Source organism: Hippopotamus amphibius, chromosome 4 (genome assembly GCF_030028045.1).
Source record: "Hippopotamus amphibius kiboko isolate mHipAmp2 chromosome 4, mHipAmp2.hap2, whole genome shotgun sequence".
Classification (NCBI taxonomy): Eukaryota; Metazoa; Chordata; class Mammalia; order Artiodactyla; family Hippopotamidae; genus Hippopotamus; species Hippopotamus amphibius.
The window spans coordinates 6,848,434-6,870,325 of NC_080189.1; the positions used below are offsets into that span (position 1 = coordinate 6,848,434).

A 21,892-nucleotide genomic window follows, 5' to 3' on the forward strand; every position below is an offset into this window, starting at 1 on the left:
CCCTCCCTGGCAACGTCACCCTTCAATGTCACAGCCACCTCTGAGCATGTGCACAACGGTGCTTTGCAGGCGCACAGTCAGCGCTTTGGTGCAGGTGAGGCCACTGGCCCCGCAGGGCAGGTTTTGGGCAGAGATGGTGAACCGGCCACTAGCCTCTCGCAGCAGCAGATACTCGCAGGCCCCAGGGAAGGTGAGGGCCAGCCCATCGAATGTCACATAGTGGGGGGCACCTGATGCCTGGCACCGACCATCGCACTGCTGGCCTGTGCAGCGCCACTGCCGACTCTGGCACACGCTGTGGGCAATGGGGGGAGGGGAAACAGAGTCACAAAGACAGGGACCCGGAGCTGTATCCAGGGGAGGCAGCCAGTCCAGATACCAAGCAACTCCAGACAGACCCTCAGCGTGGAGGGATGCTGAGGGCTCCCATTGTCCAGGCCAGTCTGTATATCCCACGCACCCATCACCCCAGCCCCTGGCCAGGAGTCACTAAGTCACAGGGTTACAGGTCACGGGGCTGGGCATACCAAACGTTGCAGTCCTCCTGGATTGTAGCATTGGGCGGGTACCACTGCCCACCGTGACGGCAGGGACAGAGCTCGGGAGGCACACAGCGCTCACCCTAGGCAGAGGCCGGGGGAAAAGGGCTCCTTGTAGGACTGCCTGATGCCCCCTCCCTCAAGTTACACACAGCCGGGGGCAGGGCAGGGCACTGGTTAGGGTAGTCCCCCTCCAGGACTTACCAGCAGCATGGTGCCTGGGGGACAGACACAGCCCCCCATGCTGCCCGGGGCACAGGAGTGATTGCCACGGGGGCTGTCACAGGTGAGGAGGCAGGCACCAGGGATGTAGACAAGCTCATGGGGGCAGAATGCCCGAGGCGGGGCGCAGCGGTGAGCAGTACAATTCCAGAGGCCCCTCTCTTGGCAGACGCTGCCAGAGGTCAGAGGTCGGGAGGGAGGTAAGCGCCAGGCCCGAACCCGGACTCCCTCCAGACCCCTGACCTGCCCTGGGAGAGCCTCAGTCTGGAGTCCCTAACATTGAGGGAAAATCCAGCTCTGATGCTGGAGACCTGAGCCTCTCACTCCCAACCCCAGTTGTTACAAGCACAGGAAGTGGGACTGTTCCCAGCACCTGGCCATGCCTGGGATAGACCCTGTCACCCTTTCCTGCCCCAGCTCCAACAGGGACCATTCTCTGGCAGAGATACTAAACAACCCTATTCCCAGCACAGATAGGAGAAGAATTTCACTGAAGTCTCACCCTCACCCACAAGCCCTGGACTCTGGCACAGTCTCTGTAGGTCTGGAACTTGCCTTCACTTCCTAACCCTTGGAAGAGCCTCTGGACCACACTCAACCGGAAATCAGAGATCTGGGTTCTAGTCCTTCATCGTTAACAAACTGCAAGTTTGCTAAACTCTGCAAGCTGTTTAGCCTACCCAAGCCTCAGTTTCCTCATCTGCAAAATGGGAACAATTCTTCCACTTCCCACTTTACTAGGTTATTATAAGAATTAAGTAAGATTAAATAAGATAATGTACACGAAGGTGCTTTATAGGCCCTACAGTGCTCCACGACTTCGGGGAAGTTATCAGCGCTATGTCATCCCAACGTGTACGCCATCCACCCAAACCCACAGGGCTACTTCCCTGGCCCCTTCTCTCAAGCTCCACCTCTTCACCCCCAAGCTCTTTGCCTCCCCCTACAGGTCTGTGCTCTCACCAGCGGTTGCAGTCCTTCATGGTGGCACTGCCAAGGGCATAGCGATGGGCCCCAAGCCGGCAGGGACACGAGCTGGGGGATACACACTGGCCCTCGGGATCCCATAGCAGCCCCAGGGGGCAAGTACAACCAGCCACACAGCTGCCCAGCTCCCCACAATCTTCGGGCTCCCCACAGTTTCGACCGCACGCTGGGGCACACTCCTGGTACTCCTGGCCACCAGGACACAGGACAGCTGGGCACAGAGATGCATGCAGGTCAGGGGCATTGCCACTGTTGCTCTGCCCACCCCTCCAGATCCGACAGTCTCTATGTCTCTGAAAGAAGGCAAACCCAGGAATCTGCTAAGGTCAGAGGTCCTTCTGGGGACCCTCCCCTGCTGCAAAGCCCTCAGATCCCCTTGAACCATTCCTAGAAGGTAGTGGAAGAAGGAGCCTGGGGGTGTGGCTGGCTGGCCAAGCAGACTCACGGCAGAGGGTCTGGTTTCTCCAGGAAGGCAGGGCACCCTCCTGGGCGCAGCGCCGCGCATAGGCAGCGAGCACGGGGCACAGGCAGTCCCTGCCGGGGGCGCAGCCACACACAGCTGCCAGGCAGCGCAGGTGGAACGGCTCCTTGGCCACCAGCCCGTGGCACTCCTTGGCAAGAGATGCGGAAATGGGTCGGCTCCTCCCCCACAGGTTCCCCATCTTCTCTGGTCCCCACTGCCACCTCCTGGTGCTCAGCAGCCCTGGCACGGCACGCAGCAGGGGCCTCCCAGTAGCCCAGGAGGAAGGCAGGGCAGGTATTGACCCCATCTTAGTGCCAAGAGGAGGAGCGCCCCCAACCTGGCTACCTGGAAGGCTGGGCCATACAGGGTGGCACAGGCAGCCTCTGCGAAAGTGTGGCGCTCCGTGTGAATGCTGCACGGGGAAAGCGGTGTGCTGTCCTCTGAGGGGCACCTTCCCTCACCTGCCACTTGGAACTTGCTAGCAAAGGCGGCAATGCTGGTCTCCACGTCGCCAGCAGGTGTCAGGAAGTCATCCTGCTGGTTCCAGGTGAAGGTGCCGCATAGACCCTGCACCTGGGCCACAGGAGCGGGCACGGGGCAGTCAGATCCAGGCCCACTGTGGCCTTGCCCAGTCACTCACCTGCCTCCCAGCACACCTGGTGGGCGTGGCGGGGGTCCAGGGTGATGTAGGCTGCAGAGTCGGACACACCCCAGAGGATGTGGGACCCAGGCCAGCGCAGCAGCAGGAAAGTGGAAGAGGCACGGGAGAGGCTGAGGCCCCCAGAGCCGCTCCAGGGCAAGACCACGTCCTGCCCGTCCACCAGTACTGCTCCTGCAATAGGGGGTCTGTGAGGGGGCCACCCCCAAAGGGCTGGGCTTGGCTGATGAGGCTGGGGGGAGGGCACATTGCAGGATGGGGCTGTGAGAAGGGGAAGAACCTGGGGCGGTGGGGGGCTGCATCACGGGGGGCTGCTCACCCTGAACAAGGGGAACTGGAGTGACCCCTGGCCACCCATCCCTCCTGCACCCCCCACGTGACCCTTAGCACCCACTTTGCCTTTGCCCTTGGAGTCAGCGTGCAGGAGGAACTGGGACTGGGCCCTGGCTGTGCAGAGCTGGGAGGGCCTGCCTGGCCTGGTTATGCCGTGAGGCCTTTCAGATCCTCCAGCCCTCTGTGAATTGTGTTTTCCCTGAGGATGGGGCAGAAGATGCCTTGGAAAATTTCCATAGGACTTTATGTCTGCTCCAGAGATGGAAGAGTGAGGGGGAAGTTGAGGTAGTGACTTTGGTTGTGGGAGTCTGGAGGGAGATTTTGGGCTCAGGAACCACAGGGCAGTGTGGACAGAAGGTGCTGGACAGAGCCCAAGTCCCGGGGTGGGGGGAGTGACAGGAGACTACTGGGGCCTGAGCCACACTCCAGAGGGCTGCTGGGAGCAGAAGGCCTGCTAGGTAGTTACACTGAGAGCTGAGGCTACCTGAGTCCCTGAGCTGGACGTGGGTGTCCCCCAGGGAGACAGAGATGGCGTGGAGGCAGCTCCCAGCATCGCAGTCCCCGTGCTCCAGTACGATTAGCGGCTGCCTCTTTGCAAAGTCCTGGGGCAGATGGGGAGGAACACGGTGGGGGTGGGGCAGGCCCTGAGCACAGGGGCTCTTCTGGGCCTTCTCCTGTTCTCCTGCGCACCTGCAGCACACACCAGGGGCAGCTTCCACCCAGCGTGTATGCTGACCGCCTTCCAGCCAGCCAGACTCTGGGAGGCAAGGGCTTAACCCTCACCCAGGGCTGGCATGTGTGACTGCCTGTGTGTGTGTGTGTGTGTGTGTGTGTGTGTGTGTGTGGAGGTGTGTGTGTGTGGGCATGCATGTTTGGGGCAGCATGCCTCCTCTCTCTCCTCCCTGTGGGTACTGTGGGCATCTCTATGTGTGCCTGTGCACATGCGTGCACACACGTGCTAAATCTATGTGCACATATGAGCACGTCATGGGTGAGCTCCTGTCTATGTGTGTAAGAAGGTGGCCTGGGTCTGAACTTGGGAAGTCACCTAACCTTATTGGGGGAGGGCTCAAGAGGAAGGAGGACCCTTATTTTCCCTGGGGTTGTTTTGCAGGAAGCAGCGTGTGACAAGCCCAGCTGTCCCGTCTGTGGGACAGGCCCGTGAGGTCGGGTTTTGTTTTGTGCCCCTGGGCTGGGGTGGTGATGCCAGCGGGACTTTCGCAGGAACCTAAGTCGGGCAAGAACCCAAAGGGCAGGCTTTGGGGTCCGCGGCTGCCATCTTCCCTCCAGAATCGGTTCGCTCTCAGCTTTCCCCTGGCCGACTGTGTGTTTTGTTTACTTATCTAGTGCTTTCCTGACCGTCACTTCTCCCCCACAGCACCCCTACGGGGGCCCCCGCTCTGGCACGACACCCCGCTCTCGGAGCTGGTCCTCTGCACACCTGCACCAGGCTGAAGCGGCAACCTGCGCCGCCGCGGAAGGAGAAGCTCCGCCCATCGAAGGTGAGGTAATGCCCGTCCCCGCCCACCGCGCACTCCGCGGGGCACGGCGCCTGCGCGCAGAGCCAGCGGCCGTCCTGGCACACGCTGTGGGCACAAGGGACGCGAGAGCGCGCTCGGGATCAGCCCCGAGGCGGCGGGGGGCGGGGGAGGGGTAGGATGGAGGAGGTGGAGGGGGAAGGACCGAGCTGGAGACGCCTTCCCACCCCCCAAGACTCTGGTCCGTCCCTCCCCCGGCACTCCCTTCTCCCCGTTAGCGCTAGAGGTCAGCTGATGGAGGTCACCGACTAGGTTTTAAGCAGGGCCGTCAGTTATGCCGTGGGAAGTCACAGGTCACTTGTGAGGGGGGCCCCAGAAGGGAGGCAGTTTGAGGAGATAGAATAAGGGAGAGATCAGAAGGGACCAGGTAGCCTCCAACCCCAGCGAAAGGGCCGGCAAGGCCCGCGGACCCACCACGGGTTGCACAGCTGGCGCACGGTGTCCCCGGGGTCGTAGCGCCGGCGTCGGTGGTAGCAGGGGCAGCGGGCGGCAGGCACACAGAGGGCGCCGTCCCAGAAGAGGCCGGGCGGGCACTCGCAGCCGCTCACGCACTCTTCCCCGCAGGACCCCTCGCCTCCCTCGCCCACTGCTGAGCAGCTGGGCGGGCAGGCCGAGGTGCAGTCCGAGTACAGCTGGCCCCCGGGGCACAGGCGCTCTGCGGGCACAGGAGTGGGTTGTGGGCCCCGAAGGGGCTCCCCTCCTCCCGCCAGATCCCGCTGCCCCGGAAACGCCAGTAGGCCTTGGCAGCCCCCAGAAGGGCGCTCAGCGGGTGGCTGACTCCTCAGGAAACGGGAGGCACGTGAGGGCCCTCGGTTATTCCCAGTTCCACAAGGTGTGGGGGCCAGAGGCTGTGCAGAGAGGGACAGGCAGGAGCCCTACCGCAGAAGCCGGGCTTCCTCCAGCGCACATAGATGTGCCTTGCCCCGCAGTCCTGGGCATAGCTGGCCAAGGTGGCGCATACAGCCTCCAGCCGCTCCTCCTGCCCACTGCCCGCTGGGGCCCCAGCACAGTAGGCAAAGAGGCAGGCCTCGTGGTACTCAGCAGGGTGGACCTGCCAGGACCAGACAAGCCCCTTGGCCAAACAGCCTTCTCCGATACTCCCTCCCTCCTCTTGTTTCCCAAAGGCCCAGGTTTATAATCAAACAGGTGAGTGCTGCAAGAGATAATATATAGGAGCCATCTCCTCTCCCAGAGGTAAAATCGGGGACAGAGAGGGGGTGCCCTGACCGATGGCCCAAAGCAACTTAGTGGCAGGACCAGATGCCCAGTTTAGCACCTCTGCAGCACTCCCCCTTCCCACCCCTCCAGTGTCGGATGCCACCTCCACTCCATCCATACCTGGGCATGGCATTCCCTGAATGGACCGTCCAGCAGCTGGTGGCACACATCCTGGGCTTCAGCCTGAAGCTGGCCAGCCTCCGTGCCTGGGTCCGTGCCCCTCAGGGGCTCCTCACAGCCCTGGGCTGCCTCCACTGCATCCAGACACCCAGGCTGGGGACAGTTGGAGTCAGGCCAGGGGGCCCGGATGCAGGACATTAACCAGGACATCAGGAAAGTGGCCGCTGCCCTCATAGCTGCTTCAAGGCCCCACCCTCGTGGCCACCAGCCCAGACATCCTCGGGCTATGGGGAGCAGCAAAATGGCAAGCCCAAGTGGATGTGGGGAGCCAGGGTCACTGTCAACCCACAGGCAGGAAGTTCGATAACTAGCCAGTTAACCAAAGCTTGTTAGTGGCCGGGTCGGCGAGTGCATTCCCTGGATGGTGGCTTCATGCAGGCAGCAGGGTCTGTGGGCAGCAGCTCTCACTGTGCTCCTGTGGGACCCTGAGCCTGCCCCCTCCCAGTCACTTCATGACAGAGATGGAACGGAGGCTCAGAGGTGTCAGAAAAGCCAGGGGTGGGTGGGCAGGCAGAGAGAGAGGGAACCCTGCACTGCAGTCTCACCTCTGAGTCTGGGAGCCTCCAGGAATTCCCAAAGGTGGCAGCTAACCCAGCCAGGCCCCTGCCCGGCTCCAGGAAGTCATCTGGGTAAGGGTGAAGTAGAGGTGCTGTGTCTGGGGTCTCCTGTCTCCCCTTCCCTCCTACAGCAGCAACCAAGCCTCACCCCACTCACCCTCAGGCCGGCCGTTGTAGACCCCACAGAGGCCTTGAGTCTGTCCCTGGAGCTCACGATCCACGGAAATGGAGACCGAACTGGACCTGTCCAGCCGCACAACAACCCCCAGGCCTCCCGACAGCACCAGCCAGTCCCCTTGCCACTGCAGGCTCAGCCCTGGGCAGGAGAGGCGGGGAGTCACACTCCCCTCCCCTCCCCCCGCCACACCAGGGTTCAGACTGCTCTGGAAAGGAGGAGAGGGCTTCTCACTATTCCAGAGAGCTCTGCACTCTATGCCCTTCAAAGCAGAAGCCATTGGTTGCCCATCACGGACCTCTTCGAGAAGTTCATGAACGCTATGGACGCACTCTTGAGAGTAAGCTACAAGTACACTACAAAACACAGCACACACACACATGCACACACACGACACACGCGTGCACCCCACCCCTACCTCACTCCATAGACCCAAGCAAGACAACATTCTGGTAGGAGCTTGTCCCATCTAGTAGCACAAAAGCCCTTCCTCTCAACACTCTGGGGGGCAGAAGGCTGAGAGAGGTTGAGAAGAGGGACTTTCCCCAGGTCACACAGCGAGGGGGTTAGTGGGGGGTGGGCACAGGGCTGGGGGATGAGGTCCATGACCTCCTGACCTCTCAGCGGGCTCCCTCATTTCAGTGGGGGGAGGGAAGGCTGCGGGATCCCACCCAACTGCTCAACATCTTCTGCCCTCTGACCCGCACCCTGGGCAGGAGCAGACTGTCCCAGAGGAGCAAATGGGGCCCTGGGCCATCTCCTGCTGCCCACAGCTCCCTTACCAGGGAGCAGCCGAGCCTCCCCATCGGGTACCAGCTGCCCATTCGCAGAGACATGTCCACCCCGGATCAGCACCTCCTCTGGGCCCATCGTCACCCGGGCCTGGGGGAGACACGTGGTGAAGGAGGTGGTCAGTGGCTCTCTTCCTCCTGTGTCCAGCTCCCTCTCTGTGTCCACCCCCAGCTCCCTCCTCACCAGCTGACAGCGCTCAGGCTGGGGGCAATAGCCCCTGGGCTGGAGGTGGACAGCCCAGGTAGAATCGGCAGCGCCTGCCAGCAGGTAGGTGCAGCGACCCAGGAAGTGGTAGTGGCGTCCGTCAAAGGTGCGATAGTGGAAGCCTGACCAGGTGGCGCAAGTGGCCAAGGGACGCTGGCGCTGGCTCCAGAGCTGGGCCACAGCCCCCGCCAGGGGCTGCAAGAGAGCTGGAGAGGCCGTGCTGCCTGGGAAAGGAGGGCGGCGGTGAGGATGCTGGCCTCAAAGAACAGGAGACAGGCGGGCAGTGCATGGTCACTCTGGTGGGCAGAGGTGGGGAGTGGCATGTCTGAGAGGAGAGGGGAGTGGGCACGGGCCCCGTAGAAAGGCCCAGAGCTCAAGAATTCTAAGTGGGAGTGCCTGTCATAGGGAGCAGGTGACAGTCGGCGCTGTGCCTTTCCCACAGGCTGGGGTCTGTGGACCCACCTGGGAATTTGTGGCTGGAGCAGCTGTGGCAGGCCTGGGAGTGGCCATCCCTCCAGCTGTGTCCCCAAGGCCGGGCACAGCACTCCTCCAGGCTTCGTGCAGAAGCGTTAGCTGAGCCTGCCCTCGGCTGGCATAGCTGTGTGGCAAAGCAGTGGCCCTCAGGGCTGCCTTCTGCGAGGGCTGTGGTGGGTAGAGAGAGAGAATGGGGCAGACCCAGACGGTCAGCCTGGACCCGGCTTCCCTCCCCAGGGAGCCCCGGATCTGGGCTAATCTCGGGTGCTTACCCAGGGTACAGCGGGAGCCTCCCCAGCCTGGGCAGCAAGCCCTCACCGTCCGGTTCCACGCAGCAGGCCGGGTTTCCGGGGGCCTGGGTCCACCAGGCAGGGGGAGGGGAGAAGATGTTAGCATGTAGCCCCATCCCTGGGAAAGACCTGGGACGTCCAGTCTGGTCACCTACTCTCTGCAAGGCTTTATCGTGTAATTTTCCCTTCTTGGTCTTAATTTCCAACGTGAGAATGATCTCAGGAAGGCGGACTGAGGGGTAGGCACGAGGAGCAGGCATCTTGACTCTCCCCGCGCTGCCCACGGGAGCACCCACTCATCCACCTCCCCACCCTCCGCCCTCCACCCCTCTGGAGCCCACCCAGCACCTGCTTCCCCAATGCCCACTACTCCAGGTCAACACTCAGTCCCCGGCTTCCACCCTACTCTCAGGATGTCTCCCCACAGCTCTCTCCTGCTGGCAGCCGGCCCAGGCTCCGCGTCACTCACTTGTAGATGGGACAGAGCCCCGCACGGCCACTCCAGGTCAAGTCCAGCCGCCAGCCCTGGCGCTGGTAATGGTGGAGGCTGGCGCAGGGCACCAGGTCCTGCTGCCGGGGGGTTACTTCCTCCTCCACCAGGACGGTCTCTGTCCGCTCACACCACCGCCTGCCCACGGATGGGGACCAACAGCTGCGGCCACCGTCCCCATCTGTCCACGAGGCCCTATCCTGTGATCCCAACTCCCAGTGGAGAGTTAGTTAACTGAGGAGGAGGCTGAGCTAAGCTGGCTGAGAGGCGGGGGAGTGCGGTTAGGGGGAGTCAGGCTGCCCCAGAGGGTCCTGGTCCTGGGGCAGGGGGAGAAGGATCTTAGTCTGAGGGGCCCCAGGGTGGGCTGCTTACCCGTTAGCTAGTGCCCATGCCGTCCCAAAGAGGAGGGCAGGGAGCAGCATGGCGGCCCCCAGGTCACCTCTGGGGGGGCTGTGGGGCTTCGGGGAGGGGATGCTGTGGCAGGTGAGCAGGGAGGCCAGGGCTGGCCCCCCGGGGCCCCACACTCCTGCTACTGCAGCCTAGGGTCAGTGTGGCCAAGGCAGCCTAGGACCCATGGGGCCTTGGACCGGGGAGGCTTTATCTCCACCTCATGCCCCAGAGCACCAGCTGCCCGGAACTGGATTGGACCTGCCTACACGTGGCACAATCCCCTCAGAGGCCAGCTTTCCCTGGAAACAGTCCCCTTCATTGTGTGTGTGTGTGTGTGTGTGTGTGTGTAATGGGGGGTGGGGTCCATGTGTCCCAGGTCACAGCCAGACACTCTGGGCCTCTGAGAGTCCACACGCTCAGGCCCTACCACCAATTAACGAGGACATGGGCAAGCCACACTCTCTTTCTGGGCCTCAATTTCCTTACCGGTAAAAACCTCAGGGGCCTCCCAGGGCATCACTGGTAGGACAGGGGCTCCACGCATCCTTTGAAATTGTGTGTGTGCATGGCTTTCTGATGATGGTTCCATAACTTTTATTAGATTCTCAAGGGGGGCCGTCACCCCACAGTAGGGCTAAGAGTCACAGGGCCACGGCCTTCCAGGACCCAAATCCCAACTGTCCTGCCCCCTTTCCTACCGGACACTCCAGAAACGACGGTCAGTGAGCAGAAGGAATGGGGTTTCCAGGGTGGTTGGACAGTGTGGGGACAGGGGATGACACGTGCCCTTCCCTCTGTGCGGTCTGACTTCTTACTGAGGGTGATTATATGTGGCCGGCTGGGACCCCCCTGGTCTCCTAGGGTCCCTGGGATCCAGAACCAGGAAACCCAGACAGGCGACTGAGAGCCAGCCTCAGGGAGGAGTGCCTGGGGTGGGAAGCGTGGGGGCAGGAGGCAGAGGGGCCTTGCAGCCAGCTCCCCCAGCCCTGGGGGCAAGGCAACCGGATGGGATAATCTGAGCATCCGGTTGGAAGAGGGTTGGAAGAGGGCAGCAGCTCGCTCCCAGGGGAATCCTGGTTACATCCTGGTTACCGGTTACCAGCTCTGAGGACACCCAGGCTGGAATGTGGCCTGGGCCTCAGATCCATAACCCTCCAGCCCCTAAACCAGATGTGCCTCCAAGCATCCCGCACAGTCACCCCACCTGTGGTGGGGGAGGGGCTGCCGGGAACCAGAACTGTGCCAGGCATTCCTCTGGGCCCACCATTGGTCCTGGGCCAAGAGAGGGTGCAGTGAATCCTGCACCCTCAGGGAGCTCTCGGATGGGGTACTCGGAAGGTCCGGGGTCAGACGTGGACACCCAGCTGTTCCCAGCCTCTCACACATGCACGCCTGGACACTCTCCCTGTGGCACTTCACACGCTTACACTCCCACTGCCGGTCTTACAGGGACAGACGCAGGTGCTCGTGCCCCACCCCACACAGTGCCATGTTCTGCTCCCAGGGCTGTCCTGCCGTCTAGTGAGCAGTCCATCTGGAATGTAGAAGAACCCTGTGCTCTTCCGGGTACCACCTGTTCCCTGTCCCCCTCATCCTAAACATCAGCAAATACTGATGTGCCCCTGCTGTGGCCATGCCTCTCTGTCCCTTAGTATCCCCTTCAGGTGATGGGGTGTGGAAGCCAGGGCAGCCTGCTCTTTGTTGCAAGAGCCCCCCACACACACACACCCTGCTCTGAAAAGCAGCACTTGGACTGGGGAAGAAACACAAGTCACAATCCCCCTAAACAGGGCAGGAGAGAGGAAGCTGGAGCCCAGAGGAGACTGGAGAAAGAGATGAGGGAGGGAGGCCTGGAATAACCAGCCCACATTTTAGATGGAGGAGGACGGGATATGGGGGGCTTTCAGGAGTTGGGGTGCCCAAGTGGCAAAGCTGAAGAGAAACATCACAACCCGGGGCAGGGACGTCTGAGGGCTGAGGGCATCCCTCCGCACCTGACTCGCAGAGGTTTCCAGCCCCCGCAGGAGGATCCATCCCCACACCACGCCCAGGGCACTCTCCCCTCTCGGCAGCAGCGGGCTCCCCTGGATGTGGCCCTGGGAGTCTTCACCCCGCCCGACTTCTACCTCACCCCCGACGCCTCCTCTCCAGCCCCGCCTTCTCCCAGGTGACCTGGTTCAAAGCCCCCACCCCAATTTCTACTTCGAAGGCCATGTTCTTAGCAGGCACTGGGGCCCAGCCTGGTCTCCTTCGGGCTCCCCCGTAGGTCTAAGAAGGGGGGTGGTGGTACGGGTCTGGGTGGATCCGAGTGGGATCGCGGTGGAGAGCGGGGGCAGGGCCAGAGTTTCCCAGACCGACCCCGCCGACCGACAGTCGGGGACTCGATCCCACCGTGGGAGCGCGGCGCGCAGACACACTCCGGCGGGCACTTGCGATTCAGACAGCCGCGCAGACACTGGCTCCCCTCCCCAGAACAGGCCCCCTCCTTTCCCCCCAACTCCTCACCGCCCCCCGACGCCCCGCGCTCCACCTTTCCCCTGGCTCCTCCCTCCGCGCCCGCCAGCACCCTCCCTCGCCGCCCGAGTGCCCTTCCTCCCTGCCTCCTCTCCCTCCTCCACCCCTTCCCCCCACTCCTCCCCCCCCACCCCTTCCCTTCCCTTCCCCCGTTCCTTTGCTCCCACTTTCCATCACCTACTGCGGGCCGTCGTTTCTCCAGACCGTCACCTGCCCGCCTAACCCCGCTGGGCACCCTCTCCACTCCTGGGCACCCTGGGCCCGACCTCCCCCACCGGCTGCCCCGCTGCCCCCTCCCGCTTCCTCGCTCCCCTCCCCCTCCCGGGCGCCGCTTCCCCGCTCCCGATCCCTCCGCGTCTTTTCCTCTCCCCTCCCCGCGAAGTTTCGGGGCTGTCAGTCTGTCAGTCTCCGGGCAGTCCGCACCCGGGCTGCAGGCAGCGGGCGCCATCGCGAGCGGAGCCCGCGGGGGCAGGAGGCCGGGGCGCCGGGGTCCGGGCAGCAGCCGGGAGACCCCGCCGGCCGGCCGCCGGGTACGCGCCGTGGAGGCGCCCGGGGCAGGCGCTCCGCCGCTTCCCCGCCACACCCGCACTCGCAGCCACCGCCCCGGCCGCGCAGGTGACAGCCCCGGGGGTGCGGGCTCCGAGAGCGCAAGAGGGGGTGGGGTTGGAGGGGGAGCGAGGGCGGAGGAGGGGTGAGGGTGGAGGAGGGAGGGGGTGGCACCGGGGAGGAGGGCCTGGCTGGGGGGTCAGGGCTTCGAGGAGAGCGGAGGGACAGGATCCGGAGGGATGGGCGGGGGCTGGGGAGAGGGGGCCGGGTGGGAGTCCGGTGGCACCGGGTGGGAGGCCCCCGAGGCGAGGGAGTGGGGCGTCTCGGGAGAGGGGGGAGGGAGTGTGGGAGGGGGCCGAGGGGAAAGGGAGGAAGTCGAGGCGCGGGGCTCGGGCGTTCGGGAGGGGCGCGAGAAGGGCGCTGACAGGTGAGCCCAGGAGCCGGGAGGGGGCCGGGACCCGGAGTGAGGTCTGGGCGGAGGGGCTCCCGGGGACGGACGGAGGCGGGGAGGTGCGGCGGGAGGGGTCTGGGCGAGAGGAAAACTTGGGAGGGGTGAGAAGTCAGTGGGGAGCAGAAATGAGGAAGGGAGCCACGGAGAGGGAGGGGAGGGCACGCGGAGGTGGGTTGGGAGGCAGGGGTGGGGAGGGGCAGGGCCGGTGAGACGGTCCGGAGGGAGAGGTGGGCCTCAGACCCCGAAGCTTGGGGGGGCCAGGGGACTAGTGGGGAGCTCGGGGGGGCGGACTGGAAGGGGGAGGGGAAGAGCAGTTCTGGGGAGTGGGGACCGGGAGGGAAGGGAGGCGACAGCCTGCTGGGGAGGCAGAGGGGGAAGGGAGACGGGGCCTCGGAGGGGAAGGAGAGCTGCTGGAGGGAGGGAGGGAGAGGGTGGTGTGGGGAGAGGAGGAGGAGGGCTGGGGAGCGGGGAGGGGGAGGGAACTGAGGTGAAGAGAGGAAAGGAGAAGGAAGGGAAACCAGAGTGGGGGAGGAGAGGGAGAGGGGAGGGGAGAGCCGGGAGGAGGAGGGCGGTGTTGGGGAGGAAGGAAAAGAGGAGGGGGAAAGGAAGGGAGAGGGTGAGCGGCCGGGGAGGGGGAAGGAGCCGGGGGAGAACCAGGAGCGAAGGGAAGGGCGGCCCTGAGTCGGGGGAGGGGGAGGGGAGCGCTGCCGCGGAGGCAGCCCCAGCAGAGGGTCAGGGGGGCGGTGGCTGCGGAGGGCAGACCCGAGGGGGCCGAGGGGGGTTGGCCGGCCGGCTGGCTGTGGGCAGGGGGCGGAGCCGGAGGGGCGGGGCAGGGGGCGGAGCTGGGGAGCCAGCCAGCGTCGGTGGGGAGAGAGGACGGAAGGCGGAGGGAGCGGGAGAAGGGAGGGGTGGAGGGAAGGCTGCCAGAGAGACTGGCGGGGAGGGGAGTCTGCTGGGGGAGGGGCAGGGGGCCCGCTGGAGGAAGAGCCGCGAAGGCGGCTGGAGGGCCGGGTGTCCAGGCCTGGGAAAGCCCCGCGGGGGAGGGGCGATGGTTTAGAGGTAGGGTTTTGGGGAGGTGAAGCCAGAGCTATTTCCTGTCTCCGGTGAGGACCCTCCTCCGCGGGCCTTCCCACCAGCTGCCCAGTAGTGATACTCACCTCCGCCCCTAGGCTGGCTCCTATTTCACCAGCTCCTGCAATGACAGCTGGAGGGCCTAGGACACGAAGTTCCCCGCTCCCCACCCTGGTCTCCCATCCTCCACCCTCTCCCCAGAGAATCGGCTGATTCCTGACACCCCCAAGCAAGGACACTGGTGGGTGGGGAGCCCTCATGGGCTCTGAGAGACCTGCAGGTGAGGATGGGAGGCTCAGAACTGACCTGAGCTTAGCTTGCAGAAATGGCTTCAAGGCCTTCTCCTTGGGCCACCTTCAAAGATCTCTGCTTTCTGAAATCCACGTTCCCTCATTTCCCTCACCTGTACCTGAGGACATCACCTTTGGAGCTCCTGGGGATAGCTGATGGGAAGAGGTTGGGCAGAGCCAGGGCCCAGGTGGAAGCTGTCTGAAAAGAATCTGAATGAGGATGTATTTCTCCTTAGGGTCTGTGGCCGCATCCCCAGGAGGAGTTACCCTGGGTTGCCATGAGAGAGACCTTCGAGGCCCTCAGCTCCCTGGGTGAGCCAGCAGAACGCAGAACGGAAGGAACTTGGGTGGGGGGCAGGGGAGTAGGAGGATTCAAGGGCGCACTACGCCTGCTGCTTCCCTAATTCAGACTGCACCGCATCCTCACCAGGCTGCAACCCTGATACCCCAGAGACCTTGGGAGGCTTTAGGGCAGCATCCTTTTCGGTTTCATCAGGAAGAATGCCTGGTCCATGTTGGAGATTGTGCTAGTACTCACAGAACACTGGGATATTTAAATCTATTCTCTCCTCCTTCTGTCACCTGTCCTTGACTCAGTGCAAAGGGGCTTCAGCTGGCCAAGCCACTGGGGAGCCTGGCTGTCCCTTGTCCGTACTAGTTAGAGACCCTTCCTTCCTGAGCACATGGGGAAAACCCATTGGGTGGGCTGGGAATGGGAAGAGCCCCCATCTTTAATCACCTCTTATGTACTTTGTGCTTTACTCCGACCCATCTTTTTGCCTGTAACAGGACTCTCTGCGGGACAGCTGGAGATGGCCCCCCAAAGTGAGCCTGGGGAAGGGTCCCATAATGCTCAGAAGCAGATGTCCCCTCCCCAGGAAGAGAGAGCACTGGGCACCTGCTCAGGTAAGCAAGTGGGGACCACAGAAGGTGGCTCAGGGTGGAGTCTTTCTTCTTTGTTCGTCAGGTATTTATTGAGCTCCTACTAAGTGCCCCGTGCTATTTTAGATATTTGGGATACCTCAGTGACCAAGGAGACAAAGATCCCTACCTTTCAGGAGCTTAATCCTAGTGAGGGTCAACAGACAGCAAATGTAGAAATAAGTGTACTTATAATCCGTGTTAGAAGTGGCTATGTGCTTTGGGGGCATAAAGCAGGGTGAGGGGGCCTGGGATCACCGCAGGTAGGGGTGGGGCAGGCTGGAGGATTAAACAGCGGGGTGAGAGTCAGCCTCATTGGGAAAGTAAGATTGGAAAGAGGTGAGGGAGGTGGCTAAGCAGATACGGGGAGAAGATGCCTATGGCAGGCATGCACCTGGCTTTCTGACATCCCGATCTCCAGTGATTTGCCTTGGAACTGGAGTGGCTGGGAGGTTCCCCATTTCTCCTCCTAGGAGCCTCATGTAAGCCTCAGGGCAGGGACCCTTCCTTGCTTCCACTATCTTACACACACATATTCCAGAAACTCCCCACAGTTGTGGTTCTTGCAACCTGCACAGCCTTAGCTGCTGCCCTGCTTGAAGGAGCCTGAGGCTGTCCTGGGGCAGCTGGGAATTCAGCCCCTGCAGGTATGACGGGGGATGCAAGCCTGCCGGTGGGGCTGGGACTGGGGTCTCAAAAGCCCCTGCTTCCTAGCACCAGTGGGGACCTCTGTCCATCTCTGATGTCTGCGGGGTCCTCGAGGTAGCCTGTTCTCTGCCAGGGTGCAAGGGCCCCAGACCGGCGGAAGGTGCCCCCAGTGAACAAGCTGAAGCTCCCTGCAGAGGAGGCCAGGCATGTGCACCAAGGAAGGCTGAGCCCGAGCCTGTGGGCTCCTGTCCAGGTGAGTCTACCCATCTCTCCATCCCACCTGGGGGCCAGGCAGAGGGAGCAAGGGCCTGCTGGCTCCTGAGCCGCTATCTGAGCGGGCAGCCACCCCAGGCCCTTCCAGCCCACGGTGAATCAGGCCTTGGCGCCTTTCTGCTGTAGAGCTTCAGCACCCAGAGGGAATTCTACATCCACAGACAACAGGAATCAGAGAGGCTGGCCACCAAAGAGAAACACACTCTCACCTCAACACCCTCCAGACGTCTTAACTTCCCGGCCTGTCGCCCCCTGTCGAAGTTCATACCTGTTGACAACTTGAATTATGATTCCCATATGAAGACATACGGTGTTGATCAACCTTTTCATTGTCTCTCCCCAGACATGCTCCTTCCCCCAAATCTCCACTGATCTCCATGCTACACAAATGCTCCAAATCTGTTGTATTTGTCGCATCTCCCCCACACCCAAGGCGATCAAACAGGTGGTCCTCTCTCCACAATTCCACCCATCACTTCCTTTCACGACCACCAGACTTATCACCTTCTGCCTGGGTGACATCACTTACTCCACAAGGATTAATGTAGTGCCGCCTAGGTCCAGGCTGTGTTAGGTAGAGTGGAAAGAGATGGGCTGTAGAGTCAGACAGTCCAGGTTTGAATCCTTGGTCCACATTTTTTGGCTGAGTGATCTTGGATAGGCTACAGGAGCCTTATTTTGTTCACAGGGAGTGAGAGTAACTTTTGCACAGAGGATTTTGTGAAGGTTTGTGAGAGTGTATATACAGTGCTTCATCTACAGTGGGCACTTAGTACATGGTGGCAGTCCTCATTTTATTAGACACATAAAGAACCAGAACACAAGATGTCTGCCCTCCAGAAACTGAAATCTGATACCAGTAGGAGCTAAAATAAAGAATTAAAAGAACAAATAACAATAAAGGCACATCACAAGGAAGTGTGAACGTGTCAACAGTAAGTGTTTATATGAGCTCCTCATGCATTGCATTTGTCAAAGATTTTGTTGATTTGCCATCCATATTGAGAGAGGTGTAGATGTTACCATGGATGAGGGTGGGGGTGGAGGATGGGAATACATTCTAGGCGGAGGAGAGACTTCCGAAGTAGGGAGGTTGACATGTGACTGGGGTAACAGGAGATCAGCTTGCCTGAAGTGAGGGGTATATGTCTGGGAGTATTAACAGAGTTGGACTAGGTTGACGTGAGCCTCAGATGTGGCTGAAACTTACTTTATCCTCTAAATAACAGGGAGCTTTTGATGGTTCTTCAGTGGAAGAGTGGCACAGTGGAAATGAAAGAGATATCACAGTATGATAAGTAGTTGTTTGGAACTGATGGATGGATAAAAGGAACTGGGAGGAAGTCTAATTGTGATAGGCCATGTGGAATGTAACCAAGGCTCAGGCGGTTACAGACTCTTAGAGCCAGACAGGACCTCTGATCAGCGGGTTCAAGGGTTCTCAAACAAGAATCACTTTGGGAGCTTGAAAGAAAGAGAACAGATTCTTGGGCCCGGCTCCCGTGGATGCATTTGGTGACAGTTGCCCAGGAGATCATGACATAGCACCAGATTTAGGAACCACGAACTTTACACCTAAGCAAGGTAACAAACTTTGTTCAAAGAGATTAAGTGATTCACTCATGGTCACACTGCTGCTTAGTGGCCGAGGAGAACCCAGGTGGACACTCCTGACCTGGGCCCTGAGCTCCTTCCTCTTGGCTGGGCCATCGCAGTGCCCAAGTGAAGCAAAGCTCCAGGGGAACCCAGCTCAAACCTGCTCCCCCAGAGGGCCCTCCCTCCTTCTCCAGGGGTTGGTACCATCCATTGGTTCCCCAAGTCCTGTAAACTCAATCCTCTTCTTAAACTGGGACTTCCCACCTGGCCCTAGACGAAGGAATGAAGGGAGTAGGAGCAGGGGGAACCTTTGAGAAACCACAGGAAGGAATGCCCAGGTACCCTGTGACCACTGGAGAGGAGTTAGAGAGCAAGGAAGGCGTCAAAGGTGAGAGTCAAGGTTCCAAGGCCAGCCTGCTGGAGAAGGAGGCTGTAGACCTACTGTTGACGTCAAGGAGGGTGGATCTGGGAAGGTGGGGTGTTTGGTGATAAGCCTGCTGAGCTGTAGCCAATTCGCAGGACACACAGCAGAGTTGCTCAACTGGAGATGAGAGATTGAGGTTCCAGAAAGGAGGGGGCTGGACAGAACGATCTGGGAGGCCACGTGGACATGAGCTAGTAGTGGAACCTGAGGACTGAACCTTAAGCGAGAGTAAGGGGTGCCTAATGCAGAGGCAGGGAGGCAGACAAACTGGGGCGAAAACATCCCGTCAGCAGAGAGCCCAGGAGGATGAGTTGCACTTATCTTCGGGTTTGGGTTTGGTCATTCCCAGGAACTTTCCAGTGGAAAGAGCAGAGGCTAGACTTCGGGGCTCCAGGAAGTGGTGGTCGTACTGGCAAATAAATGTTGTATAAATAAACGTGGGGCTTCACAGAGTCGCCTTGTTTTGACCTTTCAGGGGAGGAGTGGATGATTCGCCAGGTGAAGGTGGAAGAGGAGGATCAGGAGGCAGAAGAGGAAGTGGAATGGCCCCAGCATCTGTCATTACTCCCCAGCCCCTTTCCCGCGCCTGATCAGGGGCCTCTGGCCGCCCCGTATAAGCTGGAGCCGGGGGCCCCAGGGACACTGGGTGGGCTCGCCCTGGCCGGGTGGGTCCCGACCTCGGAGAAGCCCTACGGCTGCGGGGAGTGTGAGCGCCGGTTCCGGGACCAGCTGACCCTGCGGCTGCACCAGCGGCTGCACCGCGGCGAGGGCCCCTGCGCCTGTCCGGACTGCGGCCGCAGCTTCACGCAGCGCGCGCACATGCTGCTGCACCAGCGCAGCCACCGCGGCGAGCGGCCCTTCCCGTGCTCCGAGTGCGACAAGCGCTTCAGCAAGAAGGCCCACCTGACCCGCCACCTGCGCACGCACACGGGCGAGCGGCCCTACCCGTGCGCAGAGTGCGGCAAGCGCTTCAGCCAGAAGATACACCTGGGCTCGCACCAGAAGACGCACACGGGCGAGCGGCCCTTCCCCTGCCCCGAGTGCGAGAAGCGCTTCCGCAAAAAGACGCACCTGATCCGCCACCAGCGCATCCACACGGGCGAAAGGCCCTACCAGTGCGCGCAGTGCGCACGCAGCTTCACGCACAAGCAACACTTGGTTCGGCATCAGAGGGTGCACGAGGGGGCCGGCCGCGCCCAACTCTTCCCAGACGCGCCCGCTTCCCCTGCCCCGTCCCCCACTCCGTCCCCTCCCGGACCCAAGCCATTCTCCTGCTCCGACTGCGGCCTGAGCTTCGGCTGGAAGAAGAACCTCGCCACGCACCAGCGTCTGCACAGCGGCGAGGGGCGCCCTTTCGGGTGCGACGAGTGCGCCCTGAGCGCCACCGTGGACGCCGCTGCCACCGAGCCCTTGGCCTGCGCGCCCCGAAGCACACCGGCGACCCCGGGCGCTCCCGCGAGCGAGCGGTCCTTCCTCTGCCCGGACTGCGGGCGCGGCTTCACGCACGGGCAGCACCTGGCGCGGCATCGGCGGGTGCACACCGGCGAACGGCCCTTCGCCTGCGCGCAGTGTGGCCGCCGCTTCGGCTCGCGGCCCAACCTGGTGGCTCACTCCAGGGCCCACAGCGGCGCCAGGCCCTTCGCCTGTGCGCAGTGCGGCCGGCGCTTCAGCCGCAAGTCGCACCTGGGCCGCCACCAGGCGGTGCACACAGGCAGTCGGCCCCACGCCTGCGCCGTGTGCGCCCGCAGCTTCAGCTCCAAAACCAACCTGGTCCGCCACCAGGCCATCCACACGGGTTCCCGCCCCTTCTCCTGCCCGCAGTGCGGCAAGAGCTTTAGCCGCAAGACCCATCTGGTGCGACACCAGCGCATCCACGGCGATGCCGCCCACCCGGCCTCCGAATCTGACCTCTCGGCCCCAGCCTGGCCCACTCCCGCCGGGGTGGCAGCACCCCGGCTCTTCTTCTGAGCCTCATTGTAGGCGGGACCTGCCTTTGCCTTCTTCTGCTCCCTGGTTCCAGAGACCCATGCCCGACATCCTGGGCAGGGGAGCATGATGGCCTGGACTGCCGCTGGCCATTTTCCTTCCCTCTCCATCCTGTTGGGGGGGAGTCTGGAAAGGATCACCAGCTTTGACATTCTGTGACAAAGCGCTAAGAGTGAACCCTTGCTAAGAAAAGCTCAGGCCTGAATCCTTGGAAATCTCCCACCAAGAGACCCCCATCAGAAAGCAGACATTTCCTGGACCACACCTGACCACGGACTGATTCAGGAACCTCTACAGAGGGAGAGAAAGAATGGTGATCTGTGTACTGAAAGTTTCATTAAAATTACAATCTGAAAGGTTCTGGGGCTGTGAAATGAGTTGGGGGATGGAACCTCTGGCTTTTCTCATCCACTTTCCCACCTTAATCCACACACAGACACCCCTTCCCTTCCTATCCTGGGTGAGTTAAATTTAGCCAGCTGTTGGTAATGGGATCTATCAAATCAAAATTTGATACAGCTAATTGCTAAATCACTATCTTGCTCCCTGCCTTTAGCTCAAATTTGACAAAGAAGAAACATCAGTATACATTTCTCATGCCAGGTGTCCAAGGCTAGAACTGTAGGGAAGGCAGAGAGAGGGGACAGAGTGCCAGGGCTCTGCCTCTGTTTGGAGCTCTCCCCAGGGGATCTCAGAACAGCAGCCCTACCTGCCGCTCTGCCTGGCAGCAGGAGGAAGGACCTTAGTGAGAGATGAGGGTTCTCTCTTTATGATGGGTGCTTCATCCAGAGGTCTCTGTAGCTGTGCTTCCCCAGCCTAGACTGGCAGGAGAGCTGGGCTGGCTGCAGTGAGCGGGAGGGGTAGGATGATGGGGGAATGTGTTGGACTTGGAGTGAGAAGTCTTACCTTTGACCTTTCCTCAGCCTCTTGTAGGGCTTGCAGCAGTGCCCTCATTTTCCTGGGCCTCTGCTTTCTCATTAAAATAAGCTTGCTGATGTTGATGAGGGCTGAGGCTTTTTTCCAATGCTAATGTCACTATCACCAGAAACAACCCTAGCAAATATTTATGGTCGCCTACCATGTGCCAAACCCTGTACTAGGCACTGGGAAACAATAGTAAGCAAGACAGACAGGACCCTGCCCCACGGAGCTTACCGGAAATGTGAGGAGTGCAGGGTTAGGGCCAGCACAGAGGGCTTTGGGAGTGGCATCCAAAATCTAGGAAAAGTCAAGGGAGGTTCGCAGGATGAGGACACGTCTAAAGTGAGCCCTGAAAGATCGGAGCAAATAGCAAGTGAGTAGCCCTTCCTCCTGGTCCTTTTCCTGGGTTCCCACTTCCTTCCTATCCCAGTCTTGTAACTCCAACTGGTCTAAATACGCAAGACCTGGGAAATCTTAGATGGAACCCAGACCCACAGCTATTCTGGTGATGACCGTTGTGCTGGGGGAGGTGCAGAAAGATGAAGAGCCAGGCTGCCCTCCTGAGTCAGAGCACAGCAGTGAACAGAGGGCAGCGCCTCTTGCCTGCTTGGGGCTTCAGGACCATTCCCATGGCTCAGCTGGTTCCTTCAAGCACCCACGCCAATGAACTGGCACCCAAAGCTCACACGAGCTCTATTCCTCAGTTGTTGTTGCTTTTCCACTTTGAGGAGGAGGGGAAAT

The 21,892-nt window shown here is 61.1% G+C and overlaps 2 protein-coding genes across 6 annotated transcripts in view; one reads left to right on the plus strand and one right to left on the minus strand.

Moving 5' to 3' along the window:
• Positions 1 to 9,542, minus strand: part of LOC130851203 (SCO-spondin-like) — a 48,561-nt gene extending 39,019 nt beyond the window's left edge. The window contains exons 1-20 of the mRNA XM_057731169.1: positions 9,493 to 9,542; positions 9,100 to 9,258; positions 8,613 to 8,695; positions 8,329 to 8,508; positions 7,846 to 8,090; positions 7,653 to 7,752; positions 6,853 to 7,011; positions 6,684 to 6,763; positions 6,079 to 6,231; positions 5,620 to 5,791; positions 5,155 to 5,395; positions 4,644 to 4,788; positions 3,687 to 3,804; positions 2,868 to 3,043; positions 2,557 to 2,784; positions 2,194 to 2,359; positions 1,725 to 1,959; positions 744 to 933; positions 528 to 622; positions 39 to 295 (exon numbers count right to left, since the gene is read on the minus strand). Of these exons, the coding sequence (XP_057587152.1) occupies positions 39 to 295; positions 528 to 622; positions 744 to 933; positions 1,725 to 1,959; positions 2,194 to 2,359; positions 2,557 to 2,784; positions 2,868 to 3,043; positions 3,687 to 3,804; positions 4,644 to 4,788; positions 5,155 to 5,395; positions 5,620 to 5,791; positions 6,079 to 6,231; positions 6,684 to 6,763; positions 6,853 to 7,011; positions 7,653 to 7,752; positions 7,846 to 8,090; positions 8,329 to 8,508; positions 8,613 to 8,695; positions 9,100 to 9,258; positions 9,493 to 9,542 (3,232 nt within the window). The remainder of the gene's footprint in view (positions 1 to 38; positions 296 to 527; positions 623 to 743; positions 934 to 1,724; positions 1,960 to 2,193; positions 2,360 to 2,556; positions 2,785 to 2,867; positions 3,044 to 3,686; positions 3,805 to 4,643; positions 4,789 to 5,154; positions 5,396 to 5,619; positions 5,792 to 6,078; positions 6,232 to 6,683; positions 6,764 to 6,852; positions 7,012 to 7,652; positions 7,753 to 7,845; positions 8,091 to 8,328; positions 8,509 to 8,612; positions 8,696 to 9,099; positions 9,259 to 9,492) is intronic.
• A 2,944-nt stretch (positions 9,543 to 12,486) lies between these two features.
• On the plus strand, positions 12,487 to 20,628 carry ZNF467 (zinc finger protein 467). Of its 5 annotated transcripts, XM_057730288.1 has the most exons (6): positions 12,853 to 12,997; positions 14,191 to 14,372; positions 14,619 to 14,694; positions 15,172 to 15,288; positions 16,085 to 16,204; positions 18,720 to 20,625. In XM_057730288.1, exons 3-6 carry the CDS (start codon positions 14,661 to 14,663, stop codon positions 20,210 to 20,212), a joined length of 1,764 nt encoding a protein of 587 aa, XP_057586271.1. In that variant the 5' UTR covers positions 12,853 to 12,997; positions 14,191 to 14,372; positions 14,619 to 14,660; the 3' UTR covers positions 20,213 to 20,625. The 5 variants fall into 5 exon arrangements, with proteins under 5 accessions (XP_057586274.1, XP_057586271.1, XP_057586270.1 ...); XM_057730291.1 differs by lacking the exons at positions 12,853 to 12,997; positions 14,191 to 14,372 and adding an exon at positions 12,487 to 12,639; XM_057730287.1 differs by lacking the exon at positions 12,853 to 12,997 and having other exon boundaries at positions 13,905 to 14,372.
• Positions 20,629 to 21,892: the final 1,264 nt, after the last annotated feature.

Coding starts and splice junctions, on each gene's coding strand:
- ZNF467 (XM_057730291.1), top strand. CDS start 14,661: ATGAGAGAGACCTTCGAGGCCCTCAGCTCCCTGG. Junction 15,289..16,084: donor AGCACTGGGCACCTGCTCAG/GTAAGCAAGTGG, acceptor GTTCTCTGCCAG/GGTGCAAGGGCCCCAGACCG. Junction 16,205..18,719: donor GCCTGTGGGCTCCTGTCCAG/GTGAGTCTACCC, acceptor TTGACCTTTCAG/GGGAGGAGTGGATGATTCGC.